Raw genomic sequence first — 15,819 nt, forward strand, 5'->3', positions numbered from 1 at the left:
TTCTAAGGCACATGGCCATAGGAAGGAAGAATTCATTTTTCTAAACCCACAGGACTCATGTTATTTGCAGGAATTTTTTAAAAGCAAACTGACTTAAAAAATCATTTTAAAAACAAACTATTATCTTCTGCAGAAACAACATTTTATTCAATGATAGGGAAATAGAAAAAGCCCAAGAGATAGTGTTTTCAGATAATGCATATGTTCATTGCTAGCATTATAAATAATTAAGGCTGGCTGATTGGGGCAATCATTACTCTATAAACAGAAGCACAATCTGTTCCTCTACATGAAGACTACATGTAATGATCAGGGATTACATCAACAAAATAAGGAGTATAATGCTGGTAAAAGGAAGTTTATTAATATTTTACTTATCCTTCATTTGGGTCTACATTATAATGCAAATATATTAATTAAGTGATGGTTTATGGCTTATGGAACAGTACTGATGGAGTGGGTAGATGACAATGGCAGTGTTGAACACTAAACTTTAATTGCCTAGGTGATTCTCAAACATTACTATGTATATGAAACTCTTAATCATTATATTACAATTATTCTGCCTTCTAATTTCTCCACTAGAATCTGACATCACTCCCCTATTTCTTGGTGAAAATTTATTAACTCCCTTTAATTATTGAATGTGTGTTTGAAAAAAAAATATTTGATAATTCTAATTTAAAAGATGAATGTTACAGATTATAGAAAAGAACAGTGAGAGTTTTGTACAAATTAAATGACTTTCATGATATGGAACCTAGCCTGGCAATTGGGAAATGGTGGATGATGAATGGAATCGATTTATTTTACATAGCTTGCTTCTGATTTTCCAATAGCCAGGCTCAATCAATCCCTGAAACAGAATTAATAAGATCAGGGGGGAATGAATGGGTCCAGAGCACTTCATTCCTTGGGAAGACTAGGGCCAAGAGGATGTCAGAGTGGAGCACTCTGGCAGAAGGACATTGGGAGTTTGGGAAGATGGGTATGGAGAATGGAAGCTATGAAGCAATCATTACCTTAACACAACTTCCTCTAGCCTGCACTGGTGGAAAGATTTCTGAGAGGACAAACTCAAAAATATTAGGAGAATTAAGAGGATTCTTTCCTTATAAAAAAAGAAGAAGATATATTTACCCCTACTCTGTAAAATATAAAGACTGAAAAGATAAGTGAAAGTGATATTTTATTTCTTAGGAGAAAAATAGGTGAAATTTGGAGTTTGGGTAAAGGATCACAAGAAAGGCTATAAAAGTACAAAAGGAAAAACTATATGTCAAATAATTAAGGAGGCAAGTTTTTACTTTAAGACACTTCAAGTAAACATCATAGGTCTTTCCCAAATGATACAGTTTATCAAACGACTTTATATGTGATTCACCAATAGCCCACTCACTAGGGATAGAGATCAGTGTGTATGGGGCCAGATGCTATTTGGCAGAGTATGTGACAGCCTGTTCATAATTATGGAACTGAGAATTCATTTAGATAGTGTAATTGTCTTCAGCATGTGTTTCTTTTCAACAGCTTTATTGAGGTATAGTTTGTAACATAAACTGCATATATTTGAAATACTCAATTTGATGAGGTGTGACATATGCATACCATGAAGACATCATCACAATAGAGAGCTTAAAATGAACATATATCCTTCAGCTCCCATAATTTCCTGTTTCCCTTTTAGGTTTTGGATTTGTTTGTTTATAACTATTGTTGTTTTTCTTTGTTTTGGTAAAAACACTTAACAGGACATATACTCTCTTAATTTTTTTCAGTGCCCAAAATAGCAGTGCTAATAATTGCACCATGTTGCACAGCAGATCTTTAGACTTACTTATCTTCCATACTGAAATTTCATAGCCACAGAACAACTCTCCATTTCCCCTTCCTCTGATCCTGGCAACCACCCTTCTGAATCTCTGTTTGCTTGAATCTGACTATGCTAAATACTCACAAAAGTGGAATCACACAACATTTGCCCTTCTGTAACTCATTTCATTTTGATAATGTCTTCCAGGTTATTCATGTTGTTGCATATTGCAGGATTTTCTTCTTTTTATAGTTAAATACTATTCCATTGTGTGTGTGTGTGTGTGTGCACGCATGTGCACTACATTTTCTTTTTATCCATTTATCTGTTGGTGGATGTCTGGGTTGTTTCCAAAGCTTTGCTATTTTTTTTCTGCAGTGAACACAGAAATGCAGATTTTTCTTTGGGATACTTGTTTCTATTCTTTTGAAAATATGACAAAAATTGGAATTGCTAGACTATACAGCCAATCTCTTGCTAGTTTTCTGAGAAAACGTCATAATGTTTTCAATAGTAACTATACCAGGTTACATTTCCATCAAAAGGGTGCACAGATTCCAATTTCTCCACATCCTTATCAAAACATACATATGCTGCTGTTAATAGATATCTCTCTTAGGAGATGAAATTTTTAAAAATATAAGGTGATATCTGATTGTAGTTTACAACTTAATATGAGCTGTTATAAAGCTGAATAGACAGATTTTTTTTTTTTTTTACTGTACAACACCAAACACCCAAGATTTCCAGTGTAACAAAGATTGTAAGCCATGAGCACACCTCCTGGTGGATAGCAAAATCACTAGAAGAGAGAAATTAAAAAACAAACAAACAACAACAACAACAAAAAAACCTTGATCTTTTCTTACTCACTCAGCCTTTTCTTCATCCTGTACCTGGTTTCTGTTCACTGCAAAAGAAAAATTCACTGCTATTGTGTTCCTTACCTCAAAACTGTTGGATCCTAAGATATTTATAATCTAATAATATTTTAGGTGAATAGATAGACTAGAAGAATGGAGAAAAAAGAAGGAAACCTGGCCAGGGGAAAAAAAAATGGAATAACAGTTTTTCAGACTGTGACTGTTCTTGGCCATAGAATTATGATGACATTATTTTTCCTTTACAAAAGGTAAATTTATTTATTTATCTCTATGGCAAGCATTTTTCTCTAGAAACATTGAATTTACTTATGAAAAGTACAGAAAACTGGATGGCTAAATAAAAATTCCAATATGAATATGAAAAGATGAGTAGAGTTAATATTACAAAGATGAAAAGGCTTTATCACTAATTACATTTCGTTATATTAGCAAATGTACTTGGAGTCAATGTGACAGAAATGGTTTTGGGATATGTATAGGAAAGTAAATTAAACAAAGAAGAAGAAGAAGAAAAAAAAAACTATGTTTGTTACAATCAGGATTTCCCAGGAATTCTTATCTCCCAGACATTGCAGTAAAAGCCTTTTAGCTATGAGTATTATCTGAAACATTCTCTACTTTTTTAAACATTGAAATACAAGTTATAATTATAAAAAGGTACATTAAATCATTTCTTCAAAAATTAGTGAACATGTGCGATGTATTAGACATTGTTTTTGTAGCCACATAGGATATAACAGAAAAAGAAGAAATTCCTCATTTTTAGAGTACATTTTCTATCTACCCTAACAATCTAATGATCTTGAGAATATTCAAGTATCTTGACCTTCTTGACTGTATCTGTTCATATTATCTATATGGATCACTATTGATTTTTTAAAAAAAATTAGTTGTAGTTGGGCACAATACCTTTATTTTATTTGTTTATTTTTATGTGGTGCTAAGGATTGAACCCAGGGCCTTGTACGTGCTAGGCTAGTGCTCTGCCGCTGAGCCACTATTGATTTTTTTAAGAAAAAACAAAATGTCTCTTAGGAGATGAAATTTTTAGAAATGCTGTAGGTGTTATAAGCTTAAAGAAAGAAAAAAAAATCAGAAAATGAAATATTCAGTAGGTGGTATAAGCTTAAAAAAAGGGAAAAAATCAGAAAGTGAAACAATCACAGTCTCAAAAAATGATATATAGGAAGCAAATTCTGTAAAATGTACGAATTAGTTATTAAAGGTAAAGGCAGGGGTAGTACACAGAATGGGGAAAACCCTGGAAAAGGAGAATCTTTAAAGTTTGGAACAGGGAATTGTGGGGACAAGTGCATGAAATACTGCATACATGGCATACATTAAGGGCTTCTGAGTGGCAGGCCACTCCTCTCTTGCTAGGTGAGTGAGTGGCAGGCCGCTTACCCCTTAGGCACTGCCCTTAACATATGCCATATATGCAATACTCCATGTACTTGTCCCCAATGTGCATGGAGTACTGCATATATGGCATATTCAGCCCTTTTGTTTTATAAAAGCATTTGAAAGGAAAGAGTAATTTGAAGAACATATGAAAATAAAAACTTGGAACCAACTGACCAGAATAGGCATTAAGGAATACAAATTTCCCCAGTACATAGACAGTGCTGCTTTGTTTTGTCCCTAAATTTAGTGTATAAGCCAAATATGAGGGAATTTAATACCACATAAAATATTGTTTCTACTTTAGAGAAATTTATAGAAACTTTAGAGAAATGTAATTACAGTGCATAGCATAATGTAATATGATATATGCCATGACTGGATAAACAGCAGGTACTTGGAAATACCACAGGAGCACAATTTCACATGTTTTGGGTTCATGAATGAAGTTTTCCCCAAAGAACTGATACCTACAGGGAATCCTGAAGGACTAATAGGTATTAATCCAAAGATTAGCATGTGCAGAAGAGAAAACATGTAGAAAATATGAAGAATTTCAAGCAGTCAGTGTTAGTGGAACTCAAACCCTAAGGAAGAAAGGTAAGAAATGTCAAGACTTGAAGTGAGAAAATCAAAGAAGGTACTTTCCATAAAAAGCCATGCAGGTTAAACAAACAAACAAACAAAATAATTAAAAAAATAGAAAATAGGCCTCATCTTTGGAGTACCTCATATGAATGATAAAATACATGAATTGGTGAAATCATTCATGGAGAGTACAGAGAAAAAAGAATAATAAACATAACACAAGAAGTGAGAGTTCTGAAAATAGAATACTGGGGAACACCAATATTTCATATATGAATAGAGAAAAGAGAAGGCTAGAAAGAGACACTAAAAATAACAATATAATCCTAGAAAGAAAATCAGAAAGATGGCCTGGGACTCATTTAAAGAATGACCAATCTTTGCTTTTTAATGCTGTGGCAATTTCAGGCAAGATAAAAATTAAAATTTGCTACTTGGTTCAACAGAAATGAAGTCTAGTGAGTACTAGGAAAGCAAGGGAGTTGCAAGTGAAAGTCCCACACGGCCAGTTAAAACCTCAATGGAGGGAAGCTGAGCAAAGGAGACACTAATGTTTTTTCAAATGAATTGAAAACATCATGAAAAAGATGCAGCCTAGAAAGTGCTATTTAGTGTAATTAAATGTAAATTACTTTCTTGGGCTTTGAGAAAAAGGGAGCCACAATTAAATAATTAAGCATAAATGAATGCATAAGAAAGTTCTCTTTTTGTAAATATCTTGTACATAACATTTTCTCACACTATAGGTAAAATAGTTGTACATCAATCCATCAGTAAGTACTATAGTTTTGACTATAAAGAATTCTTTTTTGTCATTATCATTTTTTTTTCCTTACAACAATCACCAGGTAGTGAAGAGAATCCATGCTTTTAGTTACCTGGATATACCCTGTATCCAAGGTTTGCTTTGGACGAAGAAATATTAGCCACCCATAAAATGAGATCTTTCTTTAACCTACCTGCAAATCCAATCCACATAATGATTCCTATGTGATAAGTCAATTACATTTGTAAATTCTGAGGGGGAACAAATGATCAAAAACAGTTGGATTGCTTTACAATAACATGAACTCTTAAGGAAATCTCCACTACTTGTAGACTTAAAATTCAGTAAGGCTACTTGAATAATAAAAATATTGATTATGATGTAAAAGGAAAAGATAAACGTAGTCTGATTTGCTGGGCTTCTATATGCACACCTCTTTGTTGTAGAATTTGAATATGTTTTTTCTTCATAAAATTTTGATTTTTACACAAGGATTAGGTAAATATCAAGGTTCAATGATGAGGAACCACACAGCAATAACCACTTTCATCCTGCTGGGACTGACAGATGACCCCAAACTGCAAGTTCTGCTTTTTATCTTCCTGTTGCTCACCTACATGTTGAGTGTAACAGGGAACCTGACTATTATCACCCTCACATTGGTGGATCCCCATCTTAAGACTCCTATGTACTTCTTCCTCAGAAACTTTTCCTTCCTAGAAGTTTCATTTACTACTGTCTGTATCCCTCGATTCCTGTACAGTTTATCAACTGGAGACAATACTGTTACCTACAATGCTTGCGCAAGTCAGATATTTTTTGTTTTTCTCTTTGGAGCAACAGAATTTTTTCTCCTGGCAGCCATGTCCTATGATCGCTATGTGGCCATCTGTAAACCCCTTCATTATATGTCTATCATGAACAACAGAGTGTGCACCATATTAGTCCTCTCCTGCTGGGTAGCTGGCTTGATGATTATTGTCCCACCCTTAAGTGTAGGTCTCCAGCTTGAATTCTGTGATTCTAATGCCATTGATCATTTCAGCTGTGATGCAAGTCCCCTCCTAAAGATCTCGTGCTCAGACACATGGGTACTAGAACAGATGGTTATCATTGTGGCTGTATTTGCCCTCATTATTACATTAGTCTGTGTAGTTCTGTCCTACACGTACATCATCAGGACCATTCTGAGATTCCCCTCTGTTCAGCAAAGGAAAAAGGCCTTTTCCACCTGCTCCTCCCACATGATTGTGGTTTCCATCACCTATGGCAGCTGCATCTTCATCTACATCAAGCCTTCAGCAAAGGAAGAGGTGGCCATAAATAAAGGAGTCTCAATTCTCACCTCTTCTGTAGCGCCCTTGCTGAACCCTTTCATTTACACCTTGAGAAACAAGCAAGTGAAACATGCTTTCAATGACTGCATAAATAAGATTGTGTTTCTCTCAAAGAAGCAGAAGTTTTGATGAATCAAAGGAAAATGAAACATTCCGTGACTGTTTTACTGCTAACTTCATTGTTTCCTTTCTGCATTTTAGTCAAATTAGCCTTCTCAATGACATTTAACATTTCATCCTGATCTCACCTGTATTAAACTCTTTATTACTTCAAATCAAATACATGCATTGAATTTTCTTTAAGTGAAAAACTAAAAAATATAATTTCCAAGAAATTAAGTTTTTCTCCACTTGTAAGTTAGTTATCTATACGTTAAATTATATGACAATAGTGCTAGCTACTTTCTTACTGTAATACAAGTTATAAAATGAATAGCATAAAGGCAACAATGAAAATAAAAAAGTAAAATCCCAAAACTGCAGAGACATGCTAAAATATATTTAAAAAATAAAGCATTGCAAGCTTATTACAATATTGGGAAAGATTATATCAACAGGAGTTTATGATTCATCATAATTGAAGATATCTTCATAATCATTGGTAAGATTTAGTTGCTATTTTCTTATATAGCAGACCAACACCACTTAAAGGATATATACTTAATTTAAAGCAATATAAACATTAAATCATTTATTAAGCATTACAAATTCAGAAGAGATGCATGAATGTTAATCGGAACACCAAATTTTAAGTTCCCACAAATAGTATTACTAGTTAAGTCAATACAAAAGTAAATAAATTTTTTAAAGTTATCAATGATATACAATGAGCAAAATAAGAACAATTAAGGAAATCAAAATAGTAATAAAGATTGAAATTAAGATCAAGGGAACAATGCATAAAGTACTCAAAAATTAAAGAGGCTAGAGTTTGAAGCTATTAACAATGTGCTTGTCATTGAAAGAAAAGGGAAAGAAAACGCCAACTATATGTTGTGTACAAAAGGCCTACTCCCAAAATTGTGCAAAATCCAAACCGGGAGTCTCAGAACTCCCTCCATCTCAGCAAAATCACCAAGGAATAACTTTTGATTCTCTAATGTTATTCTTTGTTATATCAGTTTTATCACTTTATGTATTGATTTGAGATTCCCCCACACTACCAAGAATTACATTCCTTAAACCATTCTTCTATAATTTTTTAAAAAAATCTGTAATGTTATAATGTGTTAATTGGGAACACACCACTGCTTTATCTTTTGATGATCTTCCCTCTCTGTTTTTTCATTGTTTTTTTATTTCCCTTCCTGGCTATTTCTTTCTCCACTCCCCTTTCTTCTTCTACTCTCTCTCTTAAAATTTTTTTCTGTTTTTTTATTAGATGATTATTGATTTTGTTTGTTGCATTTTGAGTTTTGTAGCACTAGAGATGAACCAAGGGATGCTCAGCCCTGTGATCCTATTGCCTCAGACCTCTGATTGGCTGGGTTCCTAGAAAGAGTTTTCTTCTCTGATATTTTTAAATGGAAAATGTTGTATATATTGGACTTACATATTCTGTTTCTCTTTTTTACTCTATTACTCATAGTCTCTCTTCTCATCATTATCTCTCTATTTTTTGCCACTTTCACTGACCTTATGTGACCCCTTGATTGATATATATNATATATATATATATATATATATATATATATATATATATATATATAAAAAATATTATTTCTGTAGGTTTCTTTTTTCTTTCTTTTTGTTATTTTGTTTTATTCTGTTCTGTTTTTGGTAAGTGCACGTGTGCATGTGTATGTGCAAGAATGTGATTTGTGTGTGTGTGTGTGTGTGTGTGTGTCTGTGTTCTGCTTTTTGTATGATTTTTCTTTTGTTAACTTGCTTCGTTGTTTAGTTTTTTTGTCTTTGTATTGTTTTAGATTTATTCTCTTTCCTTCTATATTTTTACTTATTTTTTCCTGCTTTCTTCTTCTTTCCTAGTTTTTGTTGTTGTTGTTGTTGTTGTTAGTGCTGTTTGTTTGCATGATATATTTTATTACTTTTTTTGTGAGGGGTTGTTTGCCAGTGTTATCTTCTTTAGGGTACAGTAGGAATTGGATCAATACATTCGCTTTTTATTCATTCTACTTTTAATAATCTCACTTGATTTTCACTTTTGGCCCCCATTATTTTCCTCACTTTCTCCATTTTTTCTCATTGTACCCTGCCTTCTTTCTCTTTGGCTCATGCCATATGTAGTACAATAACAATTCCACCTCTTTCATACCAAACTTTAAGCCTATTGTAGTGTGGTATTTCCACTTCAAATGTCCCATGTCAACTTCAAATCAATTGGACTTTTTCAAATTATTTAGGAAGCTTAAAAACTTATTAACATATGGTCTTGTCTTAATTATTTTCAGTCACAGGTGATCATCATGTTCCTTCAAAGGGGTGTAAGGAAAAAAGCACTGAAAACACATTGACTGGGCTCTTTGACATGGGCCAGGATAAATTCCTGGATTGGGATTTATAATAAAGTGAAAGCAGCTCACAAGAGTCCTTCAGACAACAGTGGGAGAATGACCCATATGAGTAAAAAGACAAATGACAACATATAAATGCAGAAAATGTGAGAAAACAGGACACTAGCATGCTCCAAAATCTATAATCCCTGACAACTGAATCCACAGACACCTAAGTGGACAAAAGCCTATATGAAGCGATCAATAAGATGAGAGTTAAAGTGATCAATGAGCTAAGAGAAAAATCAAAGGATGAGCCAGGAGAAAAGATAAAGGAATTAAAAGTTCATTTAAATAAATAGCGATTTTGAAAAAGAATCAAATAGATGTCTCAGAAATAAATGAATAGATAAAATGTAAAATTCAATTGAAAGTATCACTGACTGATTAAAACATAGAGAAGACATATTTTCAGGCCTCAAAGACACAAGATATATAATCTGGAAAATAGAGCTAACAATAAAGTAAAGATAATAGGCCATGAACAGAGGACTCAGAAAATCTGCCACAACATTAAAAAACCAAAGGTAAGAAATATGGGCTTTTGAGTTTTCTTTTTCTCAAAGTAGACCAAGATGGAGCAATCCATAAAGTTCAGGGAAGGAAGGCAGGGTTTCTCCAATGCAAAAGGGATGTCAACAGTTTCTGGGACAGCCCTTCAGTCCCTCCGTTTACTCACAGGGATACCTCCTGTGGTCTACTGAGGCAAACTCTCCAGTCTCCTAACTCTAGCAGTCAGCCCTCAACAAGCTTGCCTTGCATCCTCAGCTGGGAGGTGGAGTTGCTTGGAATGCCAGGCCTGCCCCAAAAACCTGGAGCAGGAGCGCTCTTGAGTCTACTCCTCCATCATAAATTTTGTTACCAAAAGTCCTGTCCCCAATGACAATTTAATATGGAGGACACAGTTTTGAGAATAAAGAAGAAGCTTTATTGTTTGCTAGCAAAGGAGAAGCACAGGCAACTTCTGTTCAGAGGCTGATTCCTCCCATCAAGAAGAACAGAGAGTTTTTAAAAGAGGATTCAAAGGCTACATTCCAGGGAGTCCCAGGTGCACCCTGATGGTGTGTTGAAAGTCACTTCCTAAATCTTCCAGGGACATCTCCTTCCTGTGGTGGGTGTGTGCTCAAGGACAGATAATAAGCCTAAAATGGGGATGAAAAGATCACTCTGTCTCCCTAAATTTGTTAGGGAATGGAAGAGGGAGAAGAGATAGAGAGAGGAGGAAAAAATATACACATTGTAAGGGTCCAGCGAAGCCTCGGAGGAAGAGACCATCAAGAGACTGACTCATGCAATTGCAGAAGGGGATTTATTTATTGGGGATCCATTCCAGCCTGCTGGGGCTCCGTGCTCACTCATGAAGGGAGAGCAGCCCAGAGCCCAGAGCAGGGGCTGAGCACTGCTTAAGTACACTTCTTGGGGAGGGCGGGGACTTTACATACATCACAGTCTCCTTTAACAAATCATCATACACCGCGGGAAAATCAAACAACAATTCCTAAACATGATTAGTTCATTCATTGGCGGGAACAGGTCGGGCGGGGGTGATTGGTTACTCCTAAGCGGGGTACACATTCAAACTGATTGGTTTAGGCCCTGCGATGCCTACTTGCAAGATCACACAGGGCCCTAGGCTATTAATCACCTAAATGGCCAGTAGGGCATTGTCTTAACTGCCTCAGGAATTTCTGGGTGTAGCAGAGGAACTTAACAATACCTAGTCCTTCACTTTTTAACTCAGGCCTTGCAGCTTAGGAACTTTACAATGCCTGGTCTTTTACATTTTAACTCAGGCTTTGCAGTTTGGAAGCAGCTTAGAAACTTTACCCTTTCAACATATCCCTTTTAAAATGAACCATAGTGGCAGAGCAGGGAGGATTATATTCAAAACATGAAGTGGACCATTGTTTCATTCCTAGAAAAGTAGCAGAAATAATGAATATTAGCAGTCTTTGAGTAATCTTCTCTTCGTTACAATAATTTAGAGAAAACTTAAACTATAGATTGTTTATTAAATTGCACCATACATCTGATCCCATAGTTTTATAATGACATATTTACTTATAATTATTCAGTTACTAATTATAAGAATATTCTGATTCCACAGTTATACATATAAGACAAACTTCATTATCCTTTACATTTTAAAAAGGTGCATTTTATACTATAATAGAATTTTTTTTAATAAAATATTAAAAACAAGGGAAAAGACATTTAAATCGTATAAGCAGGTGTGTGGCTTATAAAAAAATAAGCAAGACATAGTCTACTATGTTCCACATTTTCTTCATATGAGTACATGTTTCTCACTATATTTATAGGTTCTAAAATTATCAATAAAAATCTATCCAAGGAATAAATACACGTGTACTTATTGAATAAATGAATACATAATTCAGTTTTATGTTGACACAAATTTAAATCATTTCACTGGATGCATATTGTGTTAATAGAGGCTACTTAGTGAAAGCAAATGGAAGAGAATACAAAAGGAAAAGAGAGGGAGACAGACCTCAACAGATTAGCCATGCTTTGTTAAGCAGTGGAGGGGCACATTTTCAAGAGGGGAAAATGGCTACAGGCTGAAGAAGCATCTGAGTTTTATAGGGTTTAGCAGGGCCAGGCCATGGGAGGGGCTGGCAGGCTTACTTTCTGCAGCAGTGGGAATTTGGCAGATAAGGGAGATTGCTATAGGTCAGATTCCTGAGCTCCTGTTTTCCCCTGAGGGTTTTGTAAGTCTCCATTTCCTTCACTTGGGAAGAGTATGAACTCTGGACTGACTTGCTTTTGTTTTCATTAAGATTAAACTAGGATTTATATGACATTGTCTATGAGTCTGCCCACCAAACAGAATCTCAGTTGGCACTCTATGTTTATTTACATGTAATCAGGTGCAAGTTGTCAGGGATTTGTATTTCCATTGTGCACCAACAAGAAATTAATTCTTGTTCAGTTGGAGTAAGAAACTCTGGAAATTGAAAGATTTCACAGCTTTTTATAAACAGCTAAAGTGGTAAAACACAAAGGAAGTAGGAAAATTATATTTTGACTTCAGGGATATTTCTGATCCCTCCTTGCCAAAGATTCTGTATGCATATCTAAGCTTTATTTAAGCTTTCAACTATGGAAATATTTGTCCAGTGTTTGTTTGTCTATAAATTCATCATTAGTTAACAATAACTCATAAACTAGACATATCCTGATAAAGAAGGCAGTAGATTATTTCCACATGTATAATTCTCCTAATTCAACTGAGCCTCTGCAGTCTAACTCACGTGAAGGTGATAAAGAGTTTAGGGTAGCCCTGGTGGTGAAAAACATGTTTGAAAATTATATTTCTTGCTTTTAAACATACAGCTTACTTCATTATATTCCCAGTTTAAATAGAATCGTCTGCAGATATTATAAAGAGCAAAAAGTACACATTCTGGATTATTTTCTCTCCTTCTGAAAAATCTATAGTACAATGTTACAAATGATGGAACATGTACAAAATTTGAAGGAAAGCACATTAGTGTGGCTAGTATCAGATGGAATTTTAGTAACTTTGGAAAGAATGAGACATTGTTAGTTGATATAATAAGGTAAAATAAGGCAAAGCTTCTTATATTTAAGGAAAGAACCTGTTAAAATTTCTCTGCCTAGTCCACACCCACAGCAGCAATACATGTAGATAACTGTCAACACATAATGCAAAACACTGATAATCATGAAGCACTAAGAGAAGAGCCACAGGACCTAACACAGGATTTTGAAAAGAACCAACTAATGAAAAGTTTTCTGAGCTAGATAATAAGAAAAGGTAAGAAAGAAGGGTCTTCTAAATTTCCCTCATATGCAGAAGTTAGACAGTAAAAAGGAACAATAGGGATCTCATGAAGTAGAAGGAAAATGAGTAGGATACAGAAAGAGATCAGGAGGAGAAACGTGGGGAGGGTAGATATAGGTACTGGGGAATGAAATTTGTCAAATTATGTGCATGTATGAATATGCCTCAATTGAATCCACTGTACATATAATTATTATGCACCAAGAAAAATTTTGAATGTAACACTCACTTTAAATCTATAAAGACATCAACTCAAGAAATTCAGTCTATCTGAAACTAATAGACATTTCAAACTTCAACCTTTGTCCTCAAATTAGAGAATAGACAGGTTTGTTGCTAACCAAGAAAATTTACAACCAATTTTCTTTCCCCACAGCTTCTAATATTTGAAAGAGAGTGAGGTTTTAGTACATGATCACATATCTTCAAAACATACAGAAACACTTATGAAAAAAAAAGAATAAAATTGCATGTCATTGAGGCATACTAGGGGTGATTCATTGAATTCTTATAGATATGATACAAACATACACAGGAAGGGGAATATGATGCATAAACCATGTTGATGATTCGATGTCTTATTGTTTTCCTTAGTTTTGTAGATCAAATGCATAAAGACAGGGTATACCAGACAGTAACATGTCACAGTAGTAGTGGAATCTATGTAAAATATTCACTCTTACAAGTATATACACTTAGATATTTAGCTGAGAAACAAAGAAGAAATGCTTAAAAACAGTAATAGAAAATATACAAAAAATGAGGATAAAGAATATATGTGGAAATAACTGTCATTTGATATGATCAAAAAATAAGAAAAAAATGAAGAAAGAACAGAAGGCATGAAGGAAATGAAGGAAGAAGGCAGTTTGGTTTCTAGCAACATCACATATTTTAATAAAATATTAACATTGTGTGGCTAAGAAGGCAGTCTTCTTTAGTGATTGATAAAATAAAATAAGTTAATATTTACAGAGTTCACAAATGGGCTCATTATTGATGTGTGAATTTTCTAATAAGGATTCATAGCAGAATATTTTGATGAGCAAAATCACACAATTACATCCTAAGAATAAAGAACTCAAGCAATGCATGAGAGAACATCATGGGGATACATAATGCTATTACAATGATAAATATCCAGGAGGACAATAAAGGTTCCTTATGGGTGACATACATGACTGCCGTATAAAAACTAATAAATTAAAGGAATGTGTTATAAAAGTAGCTGGTACAGGGTACACTTTTACTTAATTTTCAGTAGTATGTGTTCACAAAAGCCAAAGCTGTTATTTCAAAGTTGTAAACGTACATCTTTTCGCTAGATCCCTCAGGGCTTGTATCACTTGCTTATTTCTTAGGGAATAAATGAAAGGATTTAGTACAGGTGCAACGGAAACAGTGAGCACTGACACCCCCTTGTTTAAAGATATACTTTCCTCTGCAGAAGGCTTGATATACATAAAAATACAACTGCCATAAGAGATGGAGACCACAATCAAGTGGGAGGAACAGGTGGAAAAAGCTTTCTTTCTCTCCTGGGCAGAAGGGATCTTCAGAACAGTTGTTATGATTTTGATATAAGAGAACAATACCAGAGCCAGTGTATTCAAGAGGGTGATAATGGCTAAAATAAAATTTGACAACTCTAAGTCATGTGTGTCTGTGCAGGAGAGTTTCAGGATAGGAAAGTAGTCACAAACAAAGTGTTCAATAACATTGCCATCACAGAATTCTATGGTCAGACTCACTATAGCTCCAGGGGTAATCGCTACCCCAGCAGCTATCCAACAGGCAGCAACCAGCAGGTGGCTCACTCTGCTGCTCATAATGGTTGCATAATGAAGGGGTTTGCAGATGGCCACATAGCGGTCATAGGACATAGCAGCCAACAGGAAAAACTGTGTTATACCTATGAAAATGGCAAAAAGTGCCTGTGCCAAGCAAGCATCACGGGAAATAGTCTTTTCCTTAGTGACTATGCTGACCAGGTATCTAGGGATGCAGGCAGTTGTCAATGTGATTTCTAAGAAGGAAAAATTTCTTAGGAAGAAATACATGGGCGTTTTGAGGTGGGGATCCAGCAAGGTCAGAAGGATTATAAGAAGATTTCCTGTAGTACTCAAAAGGTATGTTAGAAGTAGAAAAAGGAAAATTGCAATTTCCCAATTTGGGTCCTCTGTCAGTCCTACAATAATGAAGTTTGTCACTACTGTGTGGTTCCTCATGATTCAGTTCTGTCAAGATGCCATCTGACCTGCAAGGGAGTGGAGGTGATAAATAATAGAAAAATATTTTAAAAGATACATCAAGTGCAGTTTTCTAAGTGACAACAAAGCACCCAGCAACTCAATAGACATGCAGGAGCTTTGTTTTCTTTCTAGAGATTTCAAATTTTACATAATAGTCAGAACTCCATGCTAACTCCTTATCTTCTTTCTGGATACTCCTTATCCTAATTCTCTTTTTAGATACTTTTACTTTACAAATGGTTAGTTTTATGATTTCCTGCTAGAAGTATCTGCACATTTATCTAGTTTGCTTAACAAATGCAGACTTACCTTTTACAATCTCACCCAAACATTTTTAGGTTAACATGGTTAATCCTGTTATTAGTAAAATCATCTTCTGCTCAGTTTCTTTTAGAAAGATGTATAATTTCAGAATATAACTGTTTTCCAAAACGTGTAG

General features: G+C 34.7%; 2 protein-coding genes across 2 annotated transcripts; one reads left to right on the forward strand and one right to left on the reverse strand.

Annotated features, from left to right (window-relative positions):
• Positions 1-5,970: 5,970 nt before the first annotated feature.
• Positions 5,971-6,918, forward strand: LOC107148783 (olfactory receptor 6C2-like). The gene has a single exon (XM_015493500.1). It carries the CDS (start codon positions 5,971-5,973, stop codon positions 6,916-6,918), a length of 948 nt encoding a protein of 315 aa, XP_015348986.1.
• Positions 6,919-14,417: 7,499 nt separating this feature from the next.
• On the reverse strand, positions 14,418-15,356 carry LOC107148784 (olfactory receptor 6C75-like). The gene has a single exon (XM_015493501.1). It carries the CDS (start codon positions 15,354-15,356, stop codon positions 14,418-14,420), a length of 939 nt encoding a protein of 312 aa, XP_015348987.1.
• Between the last annotated feature and the right edge of the window lie 463 nt (positions 15,357-15,819).

Source organism: Marmota marmota, unplaced genomic scaffold, assembly GCF_001458135.2.
Source record: "Marmota marmota marmota unplaced genomic scaffold, marMar, whole genome shotgun sequence".
NCBI classification, from domain to species: domain Eukaryota; kingdom Metazoa; phylum Chordata; class Mammalia; order Rodentia; family Sciuridae; genus Marmota; species Marmota marmota.